This window comes from Nerophis lumbriciformis, linkage group LG29, assembly GCF_033978685.3.
Source record: "Nerophis lumbriciformis linkage group LG29, RoL_Nlum_v2.1, whole genome shotgun sequence".
NCBI lineage: Eukaryota > Metazoa > Chordata > Actinopteri > Syngnathiformes > Syngnathidae > Nerophis > Nerophis lumbriciformis.
Window position 1 is genome coordinate 23618424 of NC_084576.2, and position 14077 is coordinate 23632500.

A 14077-nucleotide genomic window follows, 5' to 3' on the forward strand; every position below is an offset into this window, starting at 1 on the left:
TGGGGGTTTCACTGTTTATTACATTTGTGAGTTTATTCAAATCTACTTTTTCAACTTTCAAATTTCAAATTGCGGGTGAAAGACATTTTTTTAGGGGGCTCTGCCTGCGCATGGTGGTATCGTTAAAAGTCAATAGTGTTCTTGACCACACTTTGATGTATGCGCTATAAAAGTTTCATTAAACACTTCTTTTCACCACACCAGCGTGCTTCAATCAAAGAAAAAAGTTGGATCAAAACAAAAAATATTTCAAGCCTCGTTCTCAAACATTTTCTTCCTGCCGTCCATTCCCGACTTGTCCTCGATGTTTTTACGCCAGTCCCCAACATCCCGCAGCTCCTTGTCCTTCAACGACATCATCGTTAGCAACAACGTGTCTTTGTTAGCAACAACACGCCATCGTTAACATCATTGTTAGCATCCTTGTTAGCAGCAACAGAACATCATTGGCATCCTTGTTAGCAGCAACAGAACATCATTGGCATCATTGTTAGCGACAACACGCCATTGTTAGCATCATTGTTAGCAACCACTCATCATCACTAGCATCATTGTTAGCAGCAACATGCCACAATTAACATTATTGATAGCAACAACATGCCACAATTAACAGTATTGTTAGCAACAACATGCCACAATTAACATTATTGTTAGCAACAACACGCCACAATTAACATTATTGTTAGCAACAACACGCTATCATTAACATTATTGTTAGCAACAACATGCCACAATTAACATTATTGTTAGCAACAACACGCCATCATTAACATTATTGTTAGCAACAACACACCACAATTAACATTATTGTTAGCAACAACATGCCACAATTAACATTATTGCTAGCAACAACACGCCACAATTAACATTATTGTTAGCAACAACACGCCACAATTAACATTATTGTTAGCAACAACACGCCATCATTAACATTATTGTTAGCAACAACACGCCACAATTAACATTATTGTTAGCAACAACATGCCAAAATTAACATTATTGTTAGCAACAACATGCCACAATTAACATTATTGTTAGCAACAACACGCCACAATTAACATTATTGTTAGCAACAACATGCCACAATTAACATTGTTGTTAGCAAAAACACGTCATCATTAACATTATTGTTAGCAACAACATGCCACAATTAACATTGTTGTTAGCAACAACATGCCACAATTAACATTATTGTTAGCAACAACATGCCACAATTAACATTGTTAGCTACAACATGCCACAATTAACATTGTTGTTAGCAACAACACGCCATCATTAACATTATTGTTAGCAACAACATGCCACAATTAACATTATTGTTAGCAACAACATGCCACAATTAACATTATTGTTAGCAACAACACGCTATCATTAACATTATTGTTAGCAACAACACGCCACAATTAACATTATTGTTAGCAACAACACGCCACAATTAACATTATTGTTAGCAACAACACGCCATTGTTAGCATCATTGTTGGCAACAACCCGTCCTCGATAGCATCATTGATAGCAACACACCATCATTAACATTTTTGTTAGCGACAACACACAATTGTTATCGTTATGGTTAGCGACAACATGCTATTATTAACATTATTGTTAGCTACAACACACCATTTTTAGCATCATGGTTAGTAACAACACACCATCAGTAACATTATAGTTAGGAAAAACACACCATTGCTAGCATTATGGTTAGTAACAACATGCCATCATTAATATTATAGCTAGTAACAACATGCCATTGCTAGCATCATGGTTAGCAACAACACGCCATAGCTAACATCATTGTTAGCAACAACACACCATCATTAACATTATTGTTAGCGACAACATGCCATCGTTACCATCATTGTTAGCAACAGCACACCATTATTAGCAGTAATGTTAGCAACAACTCGCAATTGTGAGCATCACGGTTAGCAACAACTCACTATTGTTAGCATCTTTGCTAGCAACAACTGGCCATTGTTAGCATCAGAGGTGGGACCAAGTCATTGCTTTGCAAGTCACAAGTAAGTCTCAAGTCTTTACCCTCAAGTCTCGAGTCAAGTCCCGAGTCAAGACAGGGCAAGTCCGAGTCAAGTCCAAAGTCAAGACTGGAAAGTCTCAAGTCAAGTCCCAAGTCCTACATTTTGAGTTTCGAGTCCTTTCAAGTCATCTAACCACAGACTAATATATTTACACAGATTGTGTATGCTTTTAAAACGCTGTATTTATTTATTAAAACAAGTGCATTTGAAATTGCAGGGAAAAAGATAGTGCTGACATTGCACTTCAAAATAGCACTATTAACCAGTCATTTTAAACATGTAACTCATTCCTTTACAGAATAAACACATTTGAAAAAAAACAAGTGCAACTGTACTTATTTGCACAAAAGTGTTAACATTGTATTTCCATGGCATATTGCATTGTAACTAGTTCCACAGCAGTTTCTATCCTGTTCTTACCTTATCTCATTGATCTCATCTCATACTGTATGTGTGTTTATGTGTGCGTACACATGAAAAACATAACAAATATATGAACATAACAATGAACAGAGTTGTACTTTTTAGATGTCAGGACCCTATGCAATATGTACACATATTCTTAATATAGTATACATTTTAACTGACCTTTATTTGACTATGTTTGTCTTTTTGTATGTGGCTAAAATACGCGGTGCTGCTGACTGCCGTCTAACGTTACGTTACTGTGTGTGATACATTGACTAACGTAACGTTATGTACAGGTACCTCATGAAACCCTGCTTAAAAAAAAATCACTTGACAAAAAGTATGAATAAGGTAGCAAACTGCAGTGGACGAAACAGATTGCCGTGTTTGCAATGACGTTATAACCATAGACATCTTATAAGTAGACGCAGCATTGGTTGCTGTGACGTGAGCAATTTGGCCGCCATCTTGAAGTGCTGATGAGGAGCCGGCGAGCAGCCTAAACTGACAGTTGAAAGGTAGAAAACAAAGATGCCGGGCTGGTGTTCAGCGTTTTCCTGCTCAAATGAGCGGACTGTTGAAAATAGGAATCGGGGGATTACTTTTCACAAGTGAGATTTAACATTAACGTACTATTGGTTGTATTTTATGAAAATAATATTACCACAGAGTTGAGAAGGATCAAAGATCTTCAATATTTGTATGTGAAAATCACAAAGAAATATTCTGGGGGAGGATGACCCCCCTACAGGGGTTTGGTTTACAAACTTTCAGCCCCACCTAAAACAAAATTCACCAGCCACTACTGATTATGATGCATTCTCATTTTAGGCAAAGTATAAGACAATACTTTCTTAACAGTATAATTGTAACCAGGAATCAGTCTTCAAGTAACAATATTCAAATACTAACATTGTTGGGTTAAACAGAATTTTAGCAGTGAGTTTGCAGCCTCACTGATTTAACTACACAGCAAATAAAAGTCACGTTACTTAGCCAATAAACGTTATCTTACATTCAAAACTTACCCTTCTTTGTGCAACTTCAAATGTCGAACGAAGTTGGAAGTTGTTGCGTCTCCGTCTGTAATATTCGAACTGCGTGATTTGCATACGGCAATTTGTTTTTTGTTGACCAAGTCGTAGTTTTTATACCCAAACGAAACCAACTTTAACATAATTGTTTATCACTGGCACGTTGTTGGACAACTCTTGTTCATTGGTTGTCCTGCAATTTGATTGGATGAATGCTGTGTGATGAAAACAACGTAAATCTAATTTGATTGGCTGTTGTACTGACAGCACACCAGCTGACAGGAATAACACGCTGATAGACAGACGAAGAAAATGAAAAATACGGAGCGCTCCCAAATAACTTTTTAAGCTTTGGATTTTGGGGAAAGTGGCAAGTCATGTCAAGTCATGTCAAGTCAAAAGGCTCAAGTCCAAGTGAAGTCACAAGTCATTGATGTTAAAGTCTAAGTCGAGTTGCAAGTCTCTTTACATTTTGTCAAGTCGAGTCTAAAGTCATCAAATTCATGACTCGAGTCTGACTCGAGTCCAAGTCATGTGACTCGAGTCCACACCTCTGGTTAGCATCATGGTTAGCAACAACTGGCCATTGTAAACACCACTGTTAGCAACAACAGAACATTGCCTGCATCATTATTAGCAACAACACGCCATCGTTAGCATCACTGTTAGCAACAACACGCCATTGTTAGCATCATTGTAAGCAACAACACACCATCGTTACCATCATTGTTAGCAACAGCACACCATCGTTAGCAGTAATAATAGCAACAACTCGCAATTGTCAGCATCATGGTTAGCAACAACTCAATATTCTTAGCATTTTTGTTAGCAACAACTGTCCATTGTTAGCATCATGGTTAGCAACAACAGAACATTGTCTGCATCATTGTTAGCAACAACACGCCATCGTTAGCATCACTGTTAGCAACAACAGAACATTGTCTGCATTGTTAGCAACAACAGAACATCATCCGCATCATTGTTTGCAACAACACGCCATAGTTAACATCATTGTAAGCAACAACACGCCATTGTTAGCATCATTGTAAGCCACAACACGCCATCAATAGCATCATTGTTAGCAACAACATGCCATGGTTAGCAGTACTGCTAGCAACAACTCGCCATCGTCACCATCTGTCTTTGCTAATAACTGCCGATAATGGATGGATGGATGGATGTTAGCATCATGGTTAGTGACAACTGGCCATTGTAAGCATCATTGTTAGCAACTACTGGCCATTGTTAGCATCTTGGTTAGCAACAACAAAACATTGTCGGCATCATTGTTAGCAACAACCTGTCATTGTTAGCATCATGGTTAGCAACAATTCACAATTGTTAGCATCTTTGTTAGCAACAACTGGCCATCGTTACCACCACTGTTAGTAACAACAGAACATTGCCGACATCATTGTTAGCAACAACACGCCATTGTTAGCACCAATGTTAGCAACAAAAGAACATCGTTGAGATCATTTTTAGCAACAACACACCTTGTTAGCATCACCGTTAGCAACTACAAAACATCATCAGCATCATTGTTTGCAATAACACACCATCGTTAGTGTCATTGTAAGTAACAACATGCCGTCATTAGCAATATGGCTCCCATGAATTGATTAACATGGACCCCGACTTAAACAAGTTGAAAAACTTATTCGGGTGTTACCATTTAGTGGTCAATTGTACGGAATATGTACTGTACTGTGAAATCTACTAATACAAGTTTCAATCAATCAATCAAACAACTGGCCATTGTAAACATCATTGTTACCAACTACTGGTCATCGTTAGCATCATGGTTAGCAACAACTGGCCATTGTTAGCATCAAGGTTAGCAATAACTGGCCATTGTTAGCATCATGGTTAGCAATAACTGGCCATTGTTAGCATCAAGGTTAGCCACAACTCGTCATTGTTAGCAACAACTGGCTATCGTTAGCATCATTGTTAGCAACAACTGGTGTTTGTTGGCATTATGGTTAGCAACAACTCGTCATTGTTAGCAACAACTGGCCATCGTTAGCATCATGGTTAGCAACAACTGGTCATGGTTAGCAACAACTGGCCATTGCTAGCATCAGTGTTGGGTTAGTTACTGAAAACCAGTAACTAGTTACAGTTACTAGTTACTTTATTTCAAAAGTAGTTCAGTTACTAACTCAGTTACTTACACCAAAAAGTAATCAGTTACTGTGAAAAGTAAGTATTTAGTTACTTTACTTCTAATTACTTTTTTAAGGGTCCCATTAATACCCTTTTAGCCTTCATTTCAGTACTGTTATTGCACTGGAGAATAATACAATCTGTTGATCAACTTGACATGCATTTGCATCACTGAACTCTGCTAAGCAATGTGGTCTACATTTATTTTGGGCCCGAACAAATTGACAAAACTATTTTAAATAGCTGCAACATAACATACATAAGTAACAAACCGCATAATAACAACATGTCACAACATAGCTGTAAACTTGGCTTCACCCAAGGAAGGCACCCATGACATGGTTATATGTCATGTCACTATATACGGCACACATACTGCTATACACACGCCTAACCGGGCGTTTTTTTCTCTCATGGAATTGTGAAATAAAATCATGTCTTCAGGAGATCAACACTGTACTGAAGCCCAGAACACTCTACACATTTCCCCAGTTTTAGTTTAGCGATAAGGAAAGATTGGCCTGGCCCACTAGGATCCCTCTTTATGTTTGTGAACTTTATAGTCTATACATTTAGAGTGATGTGATAATCAAACAAAGTCTAGAATGAAAGAGTATATAAGAGAATTGACAGAGTGTGTGTACCTTCAGTGATGAATGATGAGCAGAGGCAGAGTTTGGAGTGTCTTCTTTAGCTCGCTTTCCATGTTTATGTACTCACTGTCCACTGTGTCCAGGTACGTGAAAATGTTTTTGTGCCATTTGCCGTTTGACGCCCGCTATCATGCTAATTAGCTGCCTGAAAGCGGGTGACTGCACTGTAGAAATAGCCTGCATGTCTTCTAGCACATACGCTGCAATGGCTCTATCAATGTTGTCCTGGCTCGCAGTGCCTCCGTTAAAATCCAGCCGCTGTGTAGTCTCTCTTTACTAGCTTCGTCGAAGAATGTTGCTTTTGTAACTGTTTCAGCAGATTTGAATTGCTGTTTTAGGCAGTAGATAGGATCTTTGATCCAAGACACAACTTACATTTAACTAAAATGTTATTTTCTTTGTGCTCGACAAAAGAAAAGTAGTGAGAATATCTCCATGTTAAGAAACTCGACTCCTGCTCCGCCCATGATGTCTTGTTAGTAAACACAGACACGTCCCCCCGCCCCACACACACACCCACACACAGCGCCACTTCTCTTCCTTGTGAGACAGGAAGAATCAGAAAGACGACACTGTAACTCTCGAATAAAACACACTCAGATCTTCTCAGTTTCTAGCCGATACTATATAAAAAAATAACGTAAAATAACGCATCATGTAGTAACGGCAACTGAGTTACTGAATATACAAAATAACACGTTAGACTACTTGTTACCACCGAAAATAATGGCGTTACAGTAATGCGCTACTACCAACACTTGTTAGCATCATGGTTAGCAACAAGTGGCCATTGTTTGCATCATGGTTAGCAACAAGTGGCCAATGTTAGTATCATTGTTAGCAACAAGTGGCCATTGTTAGTATTATTGTTAGCAACAAGTGGCCATTGTTAGCATCATGGTTAGCAACAAGTGGCCATTGTTAGTATCATTGTAAGCAACAAGTGGCCATTGTTACCATCATGGTTAGCAACAAGTGGCCATTGTTAGTATCAATGTTAGCAACAACTGGCCATTGTTAGCATCATGGTTAGCAACAAGTGGACATTGTTAGTATCATTGTTCGCAACAACTGGCCATTGTTAGCATTATGGTTAGCAACAAGTGGCCATTGTTAGTATCATTGTTAGCAACAACTGGCCATTGTTAGCATCATGGTTAGCAACAAGTGGCCATTGTTAGCATCATGTTAGCAACAAGTGGTCATTGTTAGCATCATAGTTAGCAACAAGTGGCCATTGTTAGCATCATGGTTAGCAACAAGTGGCCATTGTTAGCAACAAGTGGCCATTGTTAGTATCATTGTAAGCAACAACTGGCCATTGTTAGCATCATGGTTAGCAACAAGTGGCCATTGTTAGTATCATTGTTAGCAACAACTGGCCATTGTTAGCATCATGGTTAGCAACAACTGGCCATTGTTAGCATCATGGTTAGCAACAAGTGGCCATTGTTAGCATCATGGTTAGCAACAAGTGGCCATTGTTAGCATCATGGTTAGCAACAAGTGGCCATTGTTAGTATCATGGTTAGCAACAAGTGGCCATTGTTAGCATCATGGTTAGCAACAAGTGGCCATTGTTAGCATCATGGTTAGCAACAAGTGGCCATTGTTAGCATCATGGTTAGCAACAAGTGCCCATTGTTAGCATCAGGGCTAGCAACAAGTGGCCATTGTTAGCATCATGGCTAGCAACAAGTGGTCATTGTTAGCATCATGGTTAGCAACAAGTGGTCATTGCTAGCATCATGGTTAGCAACAAGTGGCCATTGTTAGCATCATGGTTAGCAACAAGTGGCCATTGTTAGCATCATGGTTAGCAACAAGTGGTCATTGTTAGCCTCATGGTTAGCAACAAGTGGCCATTGCTAGCATCATGGTTAGTAACAATTGGCCATTGTTAGCATCATGGTTAGCAACAACTGGCCATTGTTAGCATCATGGTTAGCAACAAGTGGCCATTGTTAGCATCATGGTTAGCAACAAGTGGCCATTGTTAGCATCATAGTTAGCAACAAGTGGCCATGGTAGTAGTGTGAAAGTATGCTACAGGTGTGAAAGGTTGCAGTGTGAGATGTTCTTGCTGACTCACCTCCTCTTTGACCTCCTTCTTGACCTGCTTGAGGTTGGCCCTCAGGTCCAAGTTGACGGTGTGCTTGGAGCCCAGCAGAGCTTTCAACATGGCGTCCGCAGACATGCGCACCTTCTTCAGGGTGGGCTTCTTGAACTTGCCCATCAAGTCTTGAACTTTAATTTTCAGATCTTCAATCTGGAAGACGTTCAGGTGTCTCAACTTCACTTTTTACATCACCACCTTCTACCTGCAGCTGCTACGCCACATGAAAACATCAATGTGCCGCTTATTAACATTTCTTTCAACCGACTAATCATGGATCCTGACACTTGCCGCCATCTTAGAAGTATGCTAACCTCTCTATGCTAGCATGCTAAAGTTTTTTGCTAGCATTTTGGCTAATTTCATTTGTTTAAACTCCCAAAAAAAATCACGCTTTTCAATACTTGCCGCCCTCTTAGAAGTATGCTAACGTTTCCTCTGTCATCATGCTAACGTTTGCATGCCAAAGTTTTATGTTAGCATTTTAGACAATTTGATGTTTAACTTAATAATCATAGATTCTGATACTTGGCGCCATCTTAGCGTCCTCTATGTTTGTATGCTAAAGTTTTGTGATAGCATTTTAGTTAATTCTATATGTTTAACCTTAAAAATCATATCTACTGATACTTGGTGCCATATTAAAAGTATGCTAACTTTTTCTATGTTAGCATGCTGCGCTAGTTATGCAAGCAATTTTGCTATTTTAAATGTGTTTAAACCTAAAAAATATGGTTTTAAATACATGGCACCATCTTAGAAGTACACCAACTTTTCCAATGTCATCATTCCAACGTCAGCATGCTAAAGTTTTATGCCAGAATTTTGTACGTTCAATCTGAAAATCTGAGATTTTGATACCTGCCGCCATCTTAGAAGTATGTTAACGTCTTCTATGTTAGCATGCTAATGTTTTATGCTAGCATTTTAGCTAATTTTGTATGTTCAACCTAAAAATCAAGTATTCTGATACTTGCCGCCATCTTGTAGGTATGCTAACTTATTTTATGTTTGCACGCTAACATTTCATGCTATTATTTTTGCTAATTGTACTTGTTTAAATAAAAAAAAAATCATGCCTTTCAATACTTGGCATCATCTTAGAAGAACGCTAACTTCTCCTATGTTGTCACGCTAATGTTACCATGATACATTTTTATGCTAGCATTTTAGCTAATTTTATATGTTTAACCTTAAAAATCATGGATATTGATATTTGGCGCCATCTTAAAAGTATGCTAACTTCTTCTATGATAGCATGCTATTGTTTTATGCAAGCATGTTTGCTATTTTTATTAGATTAAACCAAAAAAATCACGGCTTTCAATACTTGGCGCCATCCTAAAAGTACGCCAGCTTTTCCGATGCCATCATGTTAACGTTAGCATGCTAATGCTCTCTGCTAGCATTTTAGCTCATTTATATGTTTAGCCTAAAAATCATGGATTTTGATACTATCGTTCAAGTACTATAACTTCCCCTTTATTAACATGCTAATGTTTTGTGTCAGCATTTTTGCAAATTGTATTTGTTTAAAGCTGAAAAACATGGCTAGGCGCCATCTTAGAAGTACGCTAACTTTTCCTATGTCGTCACGCTAACATTATCTTGCTAATTTTCTTTTACGTTTACTTTGAAAATCATGGATTTTGATACTTGCCGCCATTTTAGAAGTATGCTAGCTTTCTTTTATGTTAGTATGCATACAAGATTGCTCGCTTTTATGCTAATTGTATTAGTTTAAACCTAAAAACCAAGGCTTTTTATGCTTGGGGCCACCTTAGAAGTACGAACCTAAAAATCTTCCTCAAAGATGTGTGTGTGTGTGAATGCTGGCGGATTGAAACCAAATCCATGAACTGACAACTGTTGCTGCATCACAGCATATCATAGCAACCCCCAGCTAGCGTGCCAATGCTAATCCAGTGATGACATCATGCAGCTTAAAATACCTCCTTGTTACTTTTGTTGGCCTTCACCTCCAGGTCGTAGCGCTCCTCATCGATGACGTCGATTTTGTGATGGAGCTCACGACAACACTCCTGGACAACACACACACACACACAAATGTCACTCAGTCACACACCACACGCACATGCACACGCACAAGCACACCTGTAGCTCTTGCATGTTGGTGGGTACATCCAGAGGGGGGCAGCACTGAGCCATGTACCTCCCCCTCTCTGCCTCGCGCTCCCTCGACTCCTCCTCCAAGATACCTTTAGCAACAGCCAGCATCACACTCTGAACAAACACACACACACACACACACACACACACACACACACACACACACACACACACACACACACAAAAGTGTGTGTTGTATAGCAGGTTTTGTCGTTAGCTTAGCAGCTTTAAATTTGTTTGACTTTTTTCAAGCTGCTCCTCAAGTCTCCTGGCGCCACCCAGTGGGTGCAGACTAGTATAGCAGTTCAAGACAATGTACGTGTAGTATAGTATATACCAGGGATGTCCAAAGTGCTGCCTGAAACAAATGTTTTAACAGCCCGCGGTACATTCTAAAAAATATTATATATATATATTTTTTTAAAACATAAAAAGTGGACTAAAAGTGCAAACAGGTGTAATGTAACAACACAAAGTTGCAATTTTGACTCTATTATCACAAACCTCTATGAAGAAAACAAGCAAGGAACCCAGATTTCCCTTGCCCGGACGCGGGTCACCGGGGCCCCCTTCTGGAGCCAGGCCCGGAGGTGGGGCACGATGGCGAGCGCCTGGTGGCCGGGCCTGTCCCCATGGGGCCCGGCCGGGCACAGCCCGAAAAGGCAACGTGGGTCCCCCCTCCAATGGGCTCACCACCCATAGTAGGGGTCATAGAGGTCGGGTGCGATGTGAGCTGGGTGGCAGCCGAGGGCAGGGCACTTGGCGGTCCGATCCTCGGCTACAGAAGCTAGCTCTTGGGACGTGGAACGTCACCTTGCTGGGGGGGAAGGAGCCTGAGCTAGTGCGCGAGGTGGAGAAGCTCCGGCTAGATATAGTCGGACTCACTTCGACGCACAGCAAGGGCTCTGGAACCACTTCTCTTGAGAGGGGCTGGACTCTCTTCCACTCTGGCGTTGCCGGCAGTGAGAGGCGACGGGCTGGGGTGGCAATTCTTGTTTACCCCCGGCTCAGAGCCTGTACGTTGGAGTTCAACCCGGTGGAAGAGAGGGTAGCTTCCCTCCACCTTCGGGTGGGGGAAAGGGTCCTGACTTTGGTTTGCGCTTACGCGCCAAACCGCAGCTCAGAGTACCGACCCTTTTTGGATTTACTCGAGGGAGTACTTGAGAGTGCTCCCCCGGGTGATTCCCTCGTTCTACTGGGGGACTTCAATGCTCATGTTGGCAGCGACAGTGAAACCTGGAGAGGCGTGATTGGGAAGAATGGCTGCCCGGATCTGAACCCGAGCGGTGTTATGTTATTGGACTTTTGTGCCCGTCACAGATTGTCCATAACGAACACCATGTTCAAACATAAGGGTGTCCATATGTGCACTTGGCACCAGGACACCCTAGGCCGCAGTTCCATGATCGACTTTGTAGTTGTGTCATCAGATTTGCGGCCTCATGATTTGGACACTCGGGTGAAGAGAGGGGCGGAGCTTTCTACCGATCACCACCTGGTGGTGAGTTGGCTGCGATGGTGGGGGAGGATGCCGGACACACCTGGCAGGCCCAAACGCATTGTGAGGGTTTGCTGGGTACGTCTGGCAGAGTCTCCTGTCAGAGAGAGTTTCAATTCCCACCTCCGGAAGAACTTTGAACATGTCACGAGGGAGGTGCTGGACATTGAGTCCGAATGGACCATGTTCCGCGCCTCTATTGTCGAGGCGGATGATTGGAGCTGTGGCCGCAAGGTAGTTGGTGCTTGTCGTGGCGGTAATCCTAGAACCCGTTGGTGGACACCGGCGGTGAGGGATGCCGTCAAGCTGAAGAAGGAGTCCTATCGGGTTCTTTTGGCTCATAGGACTCCTGAGGCAGCGGACAAGTACCGACAGGCCAAGCGGTGTGCGGCTTCAGCGGTCGCAGAGGCAAAAACTCGGACATGGGAGGAGTTCGGTGAGGCCATGGAAAACGACTTCCGGACGGCTTCGAAGCAATTCTGGACCACCATCCGCCGCCTCAGGAAGGGAAAGCAGTGCACTATCAACACCGTGTATGGCGAGGATGGTGTTCTGCTGACCTCGACTGCGGATGTTGTGGATCGGTGGAGGGAATACTTCGAAGACCTCCTCAATCCCACCAACACGTCTTCCTATGAGGAAGCAGTGCCTGGGGAGTCTGTGGTGGGCTCTCCTATTTCTGGGGCTGAGGTTGCTGAAGTAGTTAAAAAGCTCCTCGGTGGCAAGGCCCCGGGGGTAGATGAGATCCGCCCGGAGTTCCTTAAGGCTCTGGATGCTGTGGGGCTGTCTTGGTTGACAAGACTCTGCAGCATCGCGTGGACATCGGGGGCGGTACCACTGGATTGGCAGACCCGGGGTGGTGGTTCCTCTCTTTAAGAAGGGGAACCGGAGGGTGTGTTCTAACTATCGTGGGATCACACTCCTCAGCCTTCCCGGTAAGGTCTATTCAGGTGTACTGGAGAGGAGGCTACGCCGGATAGTCGAACCTCGGATTCAGGAGGAACAGTGTGGTTTTCGTCCTGGTCGTGGAACTGTGGACCAGCTCTATACTCTCGGCAGGGTCCTTGAGGGTGCATGGGAGTTTGCACAACCAGTCTACATGTGTTTTGTGGACTTGGAGAAGGCATTCGACCGTGTCCCTCGGGAAGTCCTGTGGGGAGTGCTCAGAGAGTACGCGGTATCGGACTGTCTGATTGTGGCAGTCCGCTCCCTGTATGATCAGTGCCAGAGCTTGGTCCGCATTGCCGGTAGTAAGTCGGACACGTTTCCAGAGAGGGTTGGACTCCGCCAAGGCTGCCCTTTGTCACCGATTCTGTTCATAACTTTTATGGACAGAATTCCTAGGCGCAGTCATGGCGTTGAGGGGATCTGGTTTGGTGGCTGCAGGATTAGGTCTCTGCTTTTTGCAGATGATGTGGTCCTGATGGCTTCATCTGGCCAGGATCTTCAGCTCTCACTGGATCGGTTCGCAGCTGAGTGTGAAGCGACTGGGATGAGAATCAGCACCTCCAAGTCCGAGTCCATGGTTCTCGCCCGGAAAAGGGTGGAGTGCCATCTCCGGGTTGGGGAGGAGATCTTGCCCCAAGTGGAGGAGTTCAAGTACCTCGGAGTCTTGTTCACGAGTGAGGGAAGAGTGGATCGTGAGATCGACAGGCGGATCGGTGCGGCGTCTTCAGTAATGCGGATGCTGTATCGATCCGTTGTGGTGAAGAAGGAGCTGAGCCGGAAGGCAAAGCTCTCAATTTACCGGTCGATCTACGTTCCCATCCTCACCTATGGTCATGAGCTTTGGGTTATGACCGAAAGGACACGATCACGGGTACAAGCGGCCGAAATGAGTTTCCTCCGCCGGGTGGCGGGGCTCTCCCTTAGAGATAGAGTGAGAAGCTCTGCCATCCGGGAGGAGCTCAAAGTAAAGCCGCTGCTCCTCCACATCGAGAGGAGCCAGATGAGGTGGTTCGGGCATCTGGTCAGTATGCCACCCGAACGCCTCCCTAGGGAGGTGTTTAGGGCACGTCCGACCGGTAGGAG

At 42.8% G+C, this 14077-nt stretch overlaps 1 protein-coding gene across 1 annotated transcript in view; it reads right to left on the minus strand.

Moving 5' to 3' along the window:
- LOC133572056 (troponin I, fast skeletal muscle-like) overlaps positions 1–14077 on the minus strand; it is a 20531-nt gene continuing 6454 nt past the window's right edge. Inside the window, exons 4-7 of the mRNA XM_061924708.2 lie at positions 10534–10662; positions 10371–10460; positions 8395–8571; positions 1–345 (exon numbers count right to left, since the gene is read on the minus strand). Of these exons, the coding sequence (XP_061780692.1) occupies positions 250–345; positions 8395–8571; positions 10371–10460; positions 10534–10662 (492 nt within the window). The 3' untranslated portion in view covers positions 1–249. The remainder of the gene's footprint in view (positions 346–8394; positions 8572–10370; positions 10461–10533; positions 10663–14077) is intronic.